The sequence below is a fragment of the Misgurnus anguillicaudatus genome, chromosome 21 (genome assembly GCF_027580225.2).
Source record: "Misgurnus anguillicaudatus chromosome 21, ASM2758022v2, whole genome shotgun sequence".
In the NCBI taxonomy this organism is placed as follows: domain Eukaryota; kingdom Metazoa; phylum Chordata; class Actinopteri; order Cypriniformes; family Cobitidae; genus Misgurnus; species Misgurnus anguillicaudatus.
Window position 1 is genome coordinate 27386944 of NC_073357.2, and position 13638 is coordinate 27400581.

The 13638-nt window shown below is 39.9% G+C and overlaps 1 protein-coding gene and 1 long non-coding RNA gene across 6 annotated transcripts in view; one reads left to right on the forward strand and one right to left on the reverse strand.

Annotated features, from left to right (window-relative positions):
* Positions 1-3811, forward strand: part of shroom4 (shroom family member 4) — a 64473-nt gene extending 60662 nt beyond the window's left edge. For all 3 annotated transcript variants that reach the window (XM_055200058.2, XM_055200064.2, XM_055200074.2), the window contains 3 exons: positions 729-864; positions 1803-2075; positions 2163-3811. In XM_055200058.2, coding sequence (XP_055056033.2) covers positions 729-864; positions 1803-2075; positions 2163-2432 — 679 coding nt within the window. In that variant the 3' untranslated portion in view covers positions 2433-3811. The remainder of the gene's footprint in view (positions 1-728; positions 865-1802; positions 2076-2162) is intronic.
* Positions 3539-12986, reverse strand: LOC129440623 (uncharacterized). 3 transcript variants are annotated; one of them, XR_012360439.1, is made up of 4 exons: positions 12822-12986; positions 6996-11469; positions 6182-6259; positions 3539-5708 (listed from the first exon to the last, which is right to left on the reverse strand). It is a non-coding gene; the product is annotated as an uncharacterized lncRNA (long non-coding RNA). The 3 variants fall into 3 exon arrangements; XR_012360437.1 differs by having other exon boundaries at positions 6996-11614; XR_012360438.1 differs by lacking the exon at positions 12822-12986 and adding an exon at positions 12324-12405 and having other exon boundaries at positions 6996-11614.
* Between the last annotated feature and the right edge of the window lie 652 nt (positions 12987-13638).

Here is a 13638-nt window from a genome sequence, read left to right on the forward strand (position 1 = left end):
TTTCAGTTAAATCACTCCTCAACTTGGCTCATCTTTGTTTTCACCGTCACAAACAGAAATGCCAATGAAGACATGCAAAAAAAATTTTACCTGACGTGACAGGTTCTAGTTGACCAATCACAGTGCTTCCAATCCACATAGGATGGACACGCTGTTAAAATTTTGGCAAGGTGCGCGTCAGGCTACTCAGAGCATATGGATAACCTACGGCGTAGCTACGGCACTTAATGCACATGAGAACATAATTATTGCACCAGATGCTGTACAAATCAACAGGCCACTGCTCTAGTTTACTCACCTGACATTCACATTGCATGTTTATTGCCATTTAGGCAGGGCTCCAGACTGCCACCAAACGGTGGCATTTTGCCACCAAAATTTAAGAGTGTGCCACTGAATTTTACATCTAGTCTCACATGTGCGACCAGTAAATTTTTACCTTTTTTTCTGATGTGACACTGAATTTGAAACAGCACATTGTACTTTCTGCATCTATCATCAAAGTATTTATTAGTAATACAGTGGAAATTAGTAGAAATGTGAATATTTGGTTAGCATGTTGTTTTACGGTGTGTGTCCCTAAATTTTCTGGTTGCGCGCCTAACATTTTTTGTTGGGGGCCACTGTGCTCCTACTGAAAAAAGTTATTCTGGAGCCCTGCATTTAGGGGTCTTCCACTCCAGTTTCTGTGATCTTAATAACACAAAAAATCTATATCTCACTCCTAGGCCTTCTAGACTGGGAACATCCACAGTTCAAGTCCCGCGGTCGACTTATGACTCCTTAGCTGACAACTCCCAACTTCTTACCAAGATAAGAGAGATCTCAGAAAGAAAAGATGAGGAAGAAGAGCTGAATTATAAGGTGATCATTTTTATATTTTTGACAACATGTGAAGAGTTCAAATGCAAATCCGACACATTTTCTTGTAAATGAGCATTTTTTAATCAGGTCCGTAGGTTTCTTTTCAGTCATTTCAATTTAATGGCAATTGAAAAGTCTGTAAAATGTCTTTTTTTTTTATGCACTACGTTGGACAAGAAGAGATACAAAATCACTAAAGATGCAATTGGAAACATTGCAAGTAATGTAAGTTAGAATTCAAAATGTAAAAATTAAATGGGACTTTTTTAAGATGTAAAAAAAATATTTGGTGTCCCCAGAGTACATATGGGAAGTTTTAGCTTAAAATACCATATAGATCATTTATTCTAACAAGTTAAAACTGCCACTTGGTAGGTGTGACATCATAAGGGGAACCAAATTTCAATTACATATTTTTTCACATGCTTGCAGAGAATGGTTTACCAAAACTAAGTTACTGGGTTGATATTTCTTACATTGTCTAGGTTGATAGAAGCACTGGGGACCCAATTATAGCACTTAAACATGGAAAAGTCAGGTTTGAGATATTGAACCACACCTTCAGATGAGCTGTGATGCATGTGGCTGTCACATTTGGGTTGTATTTTGGGCCAAGTACTCACAAGAGAACTTTGATAAAAAACAGAAAGAGAAGGGGCGTTTAATGGATTCTGCCAACAAACCGGTATTTCTGAATAGCTTGAAGTCAGGACTAAGCGGATTTGAGGCTAACGTATTTGATGACCATATAATAAGTGCCAAGAGCATTCGGTTAATATCATTATCTCATTATTAACGGAGGTGGCGTTTAGCAGCTTTTGCACCTGAGCTCTTCGTGTATCTTTTGTTGTGTTTCCATTCATTATCAGTTTATACAGTTTATCATCCAGTCCAACTCAAAATAAAGTTGTCCTTACGGTGATTGCACATGTTTGCAGAAACAGCTAATGGAGAGCCTTCGTAAAAAGCTAGGTGTTCTCCGTGAAGCACAGAGGGGTCTGCAGGAGGACATTCGGGCCAATGCCCAGCTAGGAGAGGAGGTTGAAAGCCTGGTTCTCGCTATCTGCAAGCCCAATGAGGTGGACAAGTATCGAATGTTCATTGGCGACCTGGACAAAGTGACCAGCCTGCTGCTGTCCCTTTCTGGAAGGCTTCTCCGGGTTGAAAGCGCCCTGGACTGTGTGGACCCAGAGACTGGTCACCATGAGAGGGTAAGCAGAATTTTTTTTTTTTTTATTGATAAACGACCTCCTCCATGTGTCGATCGAAAAGTCATGTCCGATTGTCTATGGTTTTAGCTACAGCTGCTGGAAAAGAAAAAGCAGCTGTTGGTGCAGATGGCAGAGGCTCAGGAGCTTAAGGAACATGTGGACCGGCGCGAGCAGGCTGTCGGCACTGTGCTGGGTCGCTGCCTGACCCCAGAACAGATGCGTGATTACGGTCACTTCGTGAAGATGAAAGCAGCACTACTGGTAGAACAGAGACAACTGGATGACAAGATCAGGCTTGGAGAGGAACAGCTCAGGGGACTTCGAGAAAGCCTCGGCCTTTGGTATGGCCATTACTGAGACTGACCGTGTGTGTATAGTAGGGAGTAAATGGCCTTGAAAATAAGTATGGCAATATGTTTCAAGAAATGGACATTACAATGACCTCGAAGTCTGAATATGGAGAACTACCACAGCAGATTGTTGGACGACCGAGTGATTTCAGTTCAACGTATAAACTCTGCACTACATCTACTTGAAGTTGTCTTTAAGGACTTTGCTGCAGATGCACTAATAAGTGAATCAGAGATGTTATTATGCGCTTACACAAGTTAACCTCAGACACTACTTAAACCGCCAAAGAGCATACTGTATGTGTGTGCGTACACTTCTCTTCAGCAGGGAGAACATCCTTGCTCTGCTATTTATTTATTTATGTGTGTATATATTTACACACACGATTTCCAAGTAAAAAATATGAGGAATCTAAGGTGCAAAGGCCACATTTCTTTAACAATACATTAATACAATATCAATCGCCTTGCATGACAAAAATTTCAACTTGCGGTCTGATGTAATTCCACTCTTTGGCAGATGTCAACTTGTTATTGTTAATCTCTCTCATTTAAAACGTTTTGTTTGTTTTGTAAAGAATTTTTATGTTTATTGAGTAAGTGTACATAATGCTAAAGTATTTCATTCTGTCATAACTGGAACTTTTGTGACTTCTTATTACAGTTTGTTCAAGATTTTTTTATGTTTTTATTTTATATTCAGTATGCGTTATTGTGCTTGCTATACTTTTCTCAAAAGAATGTTGGTTACCAAAGATTGATTTTGAGGAATGTCTTAAAAACCAGCCTTGCCTTACCAAAACCATTTATTGCATTACAGTAGTGAGAATTTTGAAGCCTATGAATAGACATTGCAGTCAATTGAGGTATAGGAAATGTTTTTTTACTGTTATTGTTGAATGAGATGCACTGTGTATAACTTTGTATAACATGGAAACTTTGGGATGAAAACTACTAAATTTTCTTATTTTACTTTAGTCTAGATTGAAAGAGAATGCTGTTTCAATTACCATTACCTGCCATGAAAGTCTTACATTGTTTTGCATGAGAAAAAACATCTTAAAAGCAAGTGAGATTATTTGTGTTTGAAGGGCTTTCTTATTTTTACAGGCATACAGTCGAAAAAGAAACAAATGTTTGTATTGGCATCACAACGTTTAAGGCAAACGTGCTTTTGGATTAATTTGTTTGCTTTTGTGTATAAACTATAGTTTATTTACTATAAACTACTTTTGTTCATTTTGATGTATCATACAAGGTAAATAGCTAAGAGCAGATATGAAAAGACATTGTGGTTTATTGATATTTTTGACAACTTCTATTGATATTTTTGTGATATAAAACATAAATTGTAAAACTTCAACCATTAAAAGTATTTTTTCTCCAGTTGTATTTAGGTATTTAATGTCCTGCAGTCTTACAACGTAATACTGTATACTCCGTCTAAAACTATGTAAAGAGCAATCCTAGTATGCTGAAATGAGTATCCTAAAGTACCCAGTTCGATTTTTTTTTTATTTAGGCCATTATGTATACACTATAAACAATATTTAAACAGACTTTATAAATACACAAATAACATTTGGAAATAAAAAAAATCTAAATAAAAAATAAAGACAAAAATTAAAAAGAATAAGGAGGTTATACAATAAAATTCTTTACAATCCTACAATTCAAAACAAGAGGAATTTAAAGCATTGTAATAGGCCTCATAGCTTTACGATTTGAAAGCCCTTTAAGTGTTTTAAAATAAATCTTCATTTGAATCTTATTATATCAGGCTTAATCCCAGACCACTTGCATTTATGTATGTTAAACTTGCTCAAAAAAACGATTTTAAAATCAAAATAAGACCTTTAAAGAAGTCCTTCCCCCCATTAAAGAAAACATCTTTTTTTGTATTCAAAATAATTCATATAAATGTATTAATCCAAATGTAGTTTATATGCAATCAAAGAAGATATCTCAAAGATCGTTTTCATTTTTTTGCAGAAATTGGTTCATCTGGTAAATTAAGTGTATAATTTTAAAATAAAACCTCACTAACTTTGTTAGCAATACAGTATTTGTTAAACTAAAGGACATTTTATATTCTCTAAAAGATTGTGCCAATATTGTTTGCGTCTACATGTTACAAGACAATAAATCAAGCTTTTAAAAAATTTGTTATTGCATCTGAAATCTTAATTTTAATCCCATCTAGGAGGATTTCTTTTTGAAAGGCAGTGGCGTCCTGTGACATCTTTTTCGAGGGCGCACAATGCGAAGCTCATCACAACATGTATTATTTAGCCTGTCGTGTATGTGGCTCATCATTTCAAAATATGTGTTCGGCGCGTCATGTAACCTTATGCGCATCACGTGTCATGTCAAAATAAGGGTGTTTCTTCAACTACACTGTAAAAAAAATCCGTAAATTTATGGCCTAATTTTACGGTACTTAACTGTTTTATAAAATTACAGTTTCTTGCCGTAAATGGTTGCATGAGTGGTGGGCGTGGGGGGAGGAACTGCACTGAAATTACTGAGTGGTATCTCTCTGGACTTGTATTATAAAGACTGAATACTTTTGAAACGTCATCAGTAGATGGCCAAGTAGCTACTGTTCCAATTCAAAGTTAACATCTAGCAAAGAACAGTTCAAATCCTAGATGTGTTCCTACATCCTTTAATCGAGGACCCTTATGATAATTAACCATGTTGTTTTGCTTTATTGATTACCATTGGCAAAACATGGTTTTACTACAGTAAACGTCTATTTTGGACTGCACAACTCCTTTAATATAACCATAAATAATGTCCATAAAAGGGTCTGTTCATTCAATAATCTGGGCAAAATCTGCATGAACGTATATGCAGAAATAATATTGAGGACACTCCACGATAATGAAACCTTTCGTTAAAGTCGATTAATATTTCTGTTTTTATTCAATAAATATTCTATGTTAAATTGGCTCTAAACAGGCAATTTCGGTCCCGGACGCAGCTCTGGAAGAAGCACTTTACTTTCATCTTTTATATCTTTATGTACTTTTATTATGTTATTATTGGCACGTCTCTTGAACGCTTTGTGATCATATGATTATTCAAAGTGTTTCAGTGGTGTTGTTTTGAATCTTTTCGGTCTCTGTCTCAGTTGTCGTCACAGTTTCAGTACAGTGAATGTACAGCATCCTCTTGGGTGTTCTGATTGACTGATGCCCGGATGAAGAGCTTTCCATCAGTCATGGAGCCTGGTGCTCCTGCTTCATCTCTGTCTTTCCCCTCATCTGCAGCTTCCTACCTGTTTGAATGACAGTTATTCTTGGGAAATGTCTTTGGTGTCCAGTGTCAACACCAAACCACTTCTCTTATAATGTGTTTGACTTATGCAGCGCAGAGGGTGAGGAATGTTTGTAACCAAACCGATCAGTGCCCCATTGACTTCCACAGTAGAAAAGAAGAATAAAATGGGAGTAAATGATCAGTTTGGTTACAAACATTCTTCCAAAATATCTTCCTTTGTGTTCATCAGAACAAAGAAATGTATACAGGTTTGTAACAACATGAGGGTGAGTAAATGTTTTGAAAATAATTATCTGTGCTTGTTTGATTGCCAAATAGTTTGAGGGTTATATATGTCTTTAAATATGATAAATAGTTAATATATATATGGGAAAATCGACCCAAATTCAGCCCGATAACCTTTTAGTGTGTTTGGCTTTACTTTAGTTTAGATTTGGTAAGAAATAAAGAGAGCTGTAATGGATACCATACCACTTATTGTCCAGCTGGATGTTTTGAGATGGGACCTTCTGCACAGCCTGCCACTCCTCAGGTGCCTCATCATTGATGCTAAAACAAAAACAATAATAAAATATAAAATACACAGACTATGATTACAATGAATTTAATAAAAAATGTATTTCTGCCCCATTGAAATAAAAAGGACACTCATTTTGTTTACTGTATGGTTGGTGGCTAAATCAACTTTATTTGCTTCTGTAATATGAATTTGCAAAATATCAAAATTTAACATCATATCTTAAGTTTAGACCTAAGAACGTTTCTGCAACACACACCAACAGCCCTGGACCACAAAACCAGTCATAAGGGTACATGTCTTAAATTGAGATTAACATATCACCTGAAAGTTGAAAAAAAATAGGCTTTCCGTTAATGTATGGTTTTTGTTAGGAAATATCAAAATATTGGGCCAAAATCCAACATTTTAAAATCTGGAAACTGAGGGTGGCCAAAACAAATTAAATATGGAGATTATCACCTTGAAAGTTGTCCAAATGAAGTCCTTAGCAACTACATTCACTTATAAAAATTAAGTTTTAATATATGTAGGATATGAAATTTACAAATATCTTCATAAAACATGATCTTTACTTAATATCCTAAGTATTTTGAGCAAGAAAAATCAATAATTTTGACTCATACAATGTATTGTTGGCTATTGCTATAAAAATACCTGTGCGACTTATGACTGGTTTTGTGGTCCAGGGTAACATTTGTTATTGACAACTGCGGTCAGGAAAAATTAGACGACAAAGTGCAGAAAAAACAATAGAAATCTACTTACATGAGTTGGTCATCTAACAACATTCCATCAACTGTTTTTACTATCTGTAAAACAAATTAAACTCACAGAAGAAATTAAATACAAAAATATGACAATTTCACCATATGTCACGATCCTGCCTCTATAATTCATGCTTTTCTAGTCTTTGTCAGGATCGTGACAACGTTACTTGTTTTGTGTGGAAGCACATGTCATTGTTTGCTTTTGTGTTAATTGGGTTAATTATCTTGCTATTGTTATATGTTATATGTATTGTAAAAGCTTGTGTTTGCTGTCCTGTGCTGATTCGTTTATATGTTTCCTGTATAAAGTCTATTAAGTCTAGTTATACGCATATGCTCCTGAGTCCTTTCTTTGGGCTCGGGCGATAGGGTAGGACACCCTGGAAGTCCAAGACTTCTAGAAGTCCAAGACTTCTAGAAGTCCAAGACTTCTAGAAGTCCAAGACTTCTAGAAGTCCAAGACTTCTAGAAGTCCAAGACTTGCAGGACGGCAAGTGACCTTGTCCCGCTTGCGCCTATGCTGTGGACACCTCGTCGGGATTGGCCAGTAGGGTTGGAAGTCTAAAACCTCCAGCACAACAGGTGGCCCTGTCCCACCTGTGCATCCGTTTCTGAGTCCTATCTTTGGGCTCGGCTGTTAGGAACAGACACCCTGGAAGTCCAAGACTTCTCGTCGGGCTCTGGTAGGGTCGGAGACCCTGGAAGTCCAAAACTTCCAAGACAACAGGTGGCCATGTCCCACCTGTGCATCAGTTTCTGAGTCCTATCTTTGGGCTCGGCTGTTAGGGTCAGACACCCGGGAAGTCCAAGACCTGTAGGGTAAGACACCCTGGAAGTCCAAGACATCCAGAACGGCAGGCGGCCCTGACCCGCTTGCGCATATGCTCTGGACCTTTCTCATCTGGCTCTGCCAATAGGGTCAGAGACCCTAGAAGAACAAGACTTGCAGGACGGCAAGTTGCCCTGTCCCACTTGCGCGTATGCTCTGGACACCTCTCGTCAGGCTCTGGTGGTGGTCAGAGACCCCAGAAATAAAAAATTTCCAGGATGCCAGGCAGCCCTGTCCCACCCAAGACTTATTGTCAAGCTTTGATGGAAGGGTCGGAGACCCTAAAAGTCAGAGACTTGCAAGATGGCAAGGGCCCCTGTACCGCTTGCGCTTATGCTCTGGACACCTTGTCAGGATTGGCCAGTAGGGTTGGAAGTATAAAACTTTCAGGACAACAGGCGGCCCTGTCCCACCTGTGCATCCGTTTCTGAGTCCTATCTTTGGGCTCGGCTGTTAGGAACAGACACCCTGGAAGTCCAAAACTTTTCGTCAGGCTCTGCCGGTAAGGTCAGAGACCCTGGGAGTCCAAAACTTCCAGGACAACAGGTGGCCCTGTCCCACCTGTGCATCAGTTTCTGAGTCCTATCTTTGGGCTTGGCTGTTACGGTCAGACACCCTGGAAGTCCAAGACTTCCAGAACGGCAGGCGGCCCTGTCCCGCTTGCACATATGCTCTGGACGTTTCTCATCTGGCTCTGCCAATAGGGTCAGAGACCCTAGAAGAACAAGATTTGCAGGACGGCAAGTGGCCCTGTCCCACTTGCGCGTATACTCTGGACACCTCTCGTCAGGCTCTGGTGGTGGTCAGAGACCCCAAAAATCAAAAACTTTTAGGATGGCAGGCAGCCCTGTCCCACCCAAGACTTATTGTGAAGCTTTGACGGTAGGGTTGGAGACCCTAAAAGTCAGAGACTTGCAAGACAGCAAGTGGCCGTGTCCCACTTGCGCGTATGCTCTGGACACCTCGTTGGGATTGGCCAGTAGGGTTGGAAGTCTAAAACTTCCAGGACAACAGGCGACCCTGTCCCACCTGTGCATCCGTTTCTGAGTCCTATCTTCGGACTCGGCTGTTAGGAACAGACACCCTGGAAGTCCAAGACTTCCAGGAGAGCAGGCGGCCCTGTCCCGCTTGCGTGTGCTCTTGACACCTCTCGCCGACCTTGACCAGTAGGGTAAGACACCCTGGAAGTCCAAGACTTCCAGAACGGCAGGCGGCCCTGTCCCGCTTGCGCATATGCTCTGGACATTTCTCATCTGGCTTTGCCAATAGGGTCAGAGACCCTAGAAGAACAAGACTTGCAGGACGGCAAGTGGCCCTGTCCCACTTGCGCGTATGCTCTGGACACTTCTCGTCAGGCTCTGGTGGGGGTCAGAGACCCCAGAAATCAAACACTTCCAGGATGGCAGGCAGCCCTGTCCCACCCAAGACTTATTGTCAAGCTTTGACGGTAGGGTCGGAGACCCTAAAAGTCCGAGACTTGCAAGACGGCAAGTGGCCCTGTCCCGCTTGCGCGTATGCTCTGGACACCTCGTCGGGATTGGCCAGTAGGGTTGGAAGTCTAAAACTTCCAGGACAACAGGCAGCCCTGTCCCACCTGTGCATTTGTTTCTGAGTCCTATCTTTGGACTCGGCTGTTAGGAACATACACCCTGGAAGTCCAAGACTTCTTGTCGGGCTCTGCCGGTAAGGTCTGAGACCCTGGAAGTCTAAAACTTCCAGGACAACAGGTGGCCCTGTCCCGCCTGTGCATCAGTTTCTGAGTCCTATCTTTGGGCTCGGCTGTTAGGGTCAGACACCCTGGAAGTCCAAGACTTCCAGGATGGCAGGCGGCCCTGTCCCACTTGCATGTGCTCTTGACACCTCTCGCCGAGCTTGGCCGGTAGGGTAAGACACCCTCGAAATCAAAGACTTCCAGAATGGCAGGTGGCCCTGTCCCACTTGCATGTGCTCTTGACACTTCTGGCCGAGCTTGGCCGGTAGGGTAAGACACCCTGGAAGTCCAAGACTTCCAGGATGGCAGGCGGCCCTGTCCCGCTTGCCTGTGCTCTTGACACCTCTCGCCGAGCTTGGCCGGTAGGGTAAGACACCCTGGAAGTCCAAGACTTCCAGAATGGCAGGCACCCTGTCCCGCTTGCGCATATGCTCTGGACATTTTTCATCTGGCTCTGGTGGTGGTCAGAGACCCCAGAAATCAAAAACTTCCAGGATGGCAGGCAGCCCTGTCCTACCCAAGACTTATTGTCAAGCTTTGGCGGTAAGGTCAGAGACCCTGGAAGTTCAAGACTTCTAGGACGGCAAGCGGCCCTGTCCCGCTTGAGCGTATGCTCTGGACAACTCGTCGGGCTTGTCTGGTAGGGTCGGAAACCCTGGAAGTGCAACACTTCCAGGATGGCAGGCGGCCCTGTCCCGCTTGCGTGTATGCTCTGGATACCTCTCGTCGGGCTCGGCCGGTGGTCAGAGACCCTGGAAATTAAAAACTTCTAGGATGGCAGGTGGCCCTGTCCCTCCCAAGACTCATCGTAGTGCTTGGATGGTAGGGTCAGAGACCTTGGAAGTCCAAGACTTCCAAAAGTCCAAGACTTCTTGTCGGGCTCTGCCATTAGGGTCGGAGACCCTAGAAGTCCAAGACTGTAAGCGGCCCTGTCCTGCTTGTGTGTATAGTCTGTACACCTCTCGTTGGGCTCAACCTGTAAGGTCAGACATCCTGGAAGTCCAAGACTTCCAGGATGGCAGACGGCCCTGTCCCGCTTGCGCGTATGCTCTAGACACCTCTCGTCGGGATTTCAATATAAATAACTATAGGGCCCTGCCTTGTGAGCCAACAACCCACATTACAGGGCAGTACCCTACTTCTAATCGTATTAGTTAAGTGTTTAATTAAAAAAAACTTGTTAGCCTTTACATCCGTTTTAACGTATTTACACGATGGATAATAATCTTAATAAACAAGGTCTTTACATTAGATGCTTAGGTGTTTTAAAAGTAGGGCCATTCCTGTCTTTATGCCAGTCCCAAACCTTGACCCACCCGGTACAGAGTGCACACCGCATTGTGGGCATGAAGCTGATAGTCATGCACAGAGCACTGCACCCAGAGTAAGGAAACAAGCACATCTAATGACAAGGACCTTCGGGCAACCTAAAGTTTTGAGACGATTAAAGTAAATTTTTTATTTAATATATAAACTGAACTGAACTGATACATATATATATACATATACATACATATACACACACATACTGACTGTATATACTTTAGTAATTCTAATCATATTTGGTAGCGTTTCTTTTCTAAAAATGTTTGGCTTTACGTCTGATTTTAGTTTACACAACGGAGCATAATTCTAATAAAAAAAAACATGTCAATTAATTATCATATTATCTTAATGCTTCATAAGGTAAACATGTTTCGCTTTTACCTGTCTTGCAGTGTATCTCATCAGAGTGTTTTAAGGTTTACCGTTCTTACCCTCACCACAGAATAAATTAGTTTACACCAGCACATTTTAACATTTACTGAAGATTTGGTAAGAAATCAAGAAAGCTGTAATTGATATAATACCTCTTGTTGTCCAGCTGCATGTGTTGAGATGTGCCCTTCTGATCAGCCTCCTGCTCCTGAAGTTTTGAATTGTCAAATGGACCTTTAAATTAAAGCACAAACCAAATAAGCTCAATATCATTCTTCAGTATACTGTATAAGTGGATGAATGGCAATACTGCATGTCCATGTGACACTTAAGACTTTCAGACGACATCTACTGCAACAGGCATTTGGTATTGACAACTCTGTCCAGAAAAAAATCAGACAAGAAAAAGGACATGAAGTACAACAGAAATCCATTTACATGAGTTTGTCATTTAACAACATGTCATCAAGTGTTTTTACTATCTGTAAAAAAATTAAAAAACAAGTTAATAAAAAGACAAAAATATGACAATTTTATCATAAGTATTGTACAGTAGGTCGACGTGGCTGGCATGTTTTGAAAATAATTATTTTTGATTCCAAAATAGTTTTGGGACGTTTTAAAACAAGGTATTTTAAATTTCAAATTGAATTGAAATTGAATTGAATATTTAAATATTTTATGGTAAATAACTATAGAGCTCTGCCCTGTGAGCCACCCACCCGTCAACAATTCAACATAACAGGGCAGGACTCTAATCGAATTTGTTAGCATTTCTATTTACATTTAGCATAAATACATTTCTATTTAGCGTAATCATTATTATTAATTTAATAAACATGTCAAGTATTATATTAGCAAAAGCAATGTCAAATGGTGTTTATTGTTACCATATTACCATATTACTACATCACAAAGCAGGACCCAACATCTAATCGTAGTGTTTTGTTATTTATTTATTTATTGCCTTTACATCTGCCTTTTGTGTTCATTTACTTGACGCCGTATCATTTCTGATTTATAAAAAAGTCAATTAATTATCAGAAGCGCAAAAGTTGATGTTTAAAAACAATGTTTACTATGCTTACCGTAGGTGTTTCAACAGTAGGGCCATTCCTTTACACCTTTACAGTGAAAGCTACTTCTCTTCTCTACTGAAAAATTTGGTTTTGCAAGCTTTGCCAGGCTAGGACCAGCTACTGCCACCTTAAACCAGCTAAAACTAGCTTAAACCAGCTACCAGTTTATGCTGGTCTTAGCTGGATTTTTCTGTAGGATTAAACGGGTCCCTGTGGTGAAAATTGCCTTGTGGGCTCGTTTTGAAAATAATTATCTATGCGACGTTTGTTTGATGATTGATTTTTAAAAAATAATTTGGGACGTTTAAAGGTATTTCAGTATTTCCATTGTAAATAACAGCGATTAAGCGATTCGTTTCCAAAACTTTTCGTGTCAGCGGCATAACATATATCTCTGTATCTCTAATAAAACACATGAATTAATTATCATAATTATGAACGAATTCGCAGTTAGCGTTTACACAAGTGTTTTTTTTCCTAATGCTTAATAGATGTTTCCTCCCCTACCTGTCCTGCACTGTCCTCAGCAGATGATGACCGTTGTCTTCCTAAGCTCACCACAGAATAACTCAACACTGTGTGACACTGCGGTTTTTATAGCCCGAGAGCTGGCGTTCTATGTCGTCATGGATTCCATATTAGGTCATAGAAGGAATCGCGTCTGTAAAAAAAATAAAAAGATCGCGTCTGTGTCACGTGACGGTTTAGACAGAAACAGACAAAACGTATTTCTAGCTAATTAAAATGTATATAAATACATTTTTTTCTCAAGTAATCATAAGAAAGCAACTAAAACATATGCAATATGTAAATATTTTTGTGTAATTCCTCATTTACGTCCCCCTGGCTTTATGTTTACTGTTCATTGTATTGTTGTGTTATTTTGACTGTCTACTTTGGTCTTATGCAAAATTGAATTCATAATAATAGAATAAAAAATGCTTGCATAAAAAAACGCATTTTTTAGCATTACGACATTAACGCTAGATGTACAATAAAGTGAGTACGGAATTTGACTGAGTTAAGTTTCATTTATTAACCTTTAGATGTTTGAAAGACGAATTCACGGTTTGTTTTAATTGTACTTAAAAAATCATTGTATAAAATATTGCCATGTTAAAATAAATAACAAATATGTTCTGTTACCAAATAATAAATATGTTCTTTAACTACTTTATACTCTTACATTTTCTATAATCTAATTAATGTATGTAAAGCTTTTGTACATCCCTCGTAAATCTGAATCTATTATATGAGCACTAGAGGGCGCGCGTGCTTCTCTCTGTCTGATTGTGGTCACGTGGATTTAAGCGGCAAGGACGCG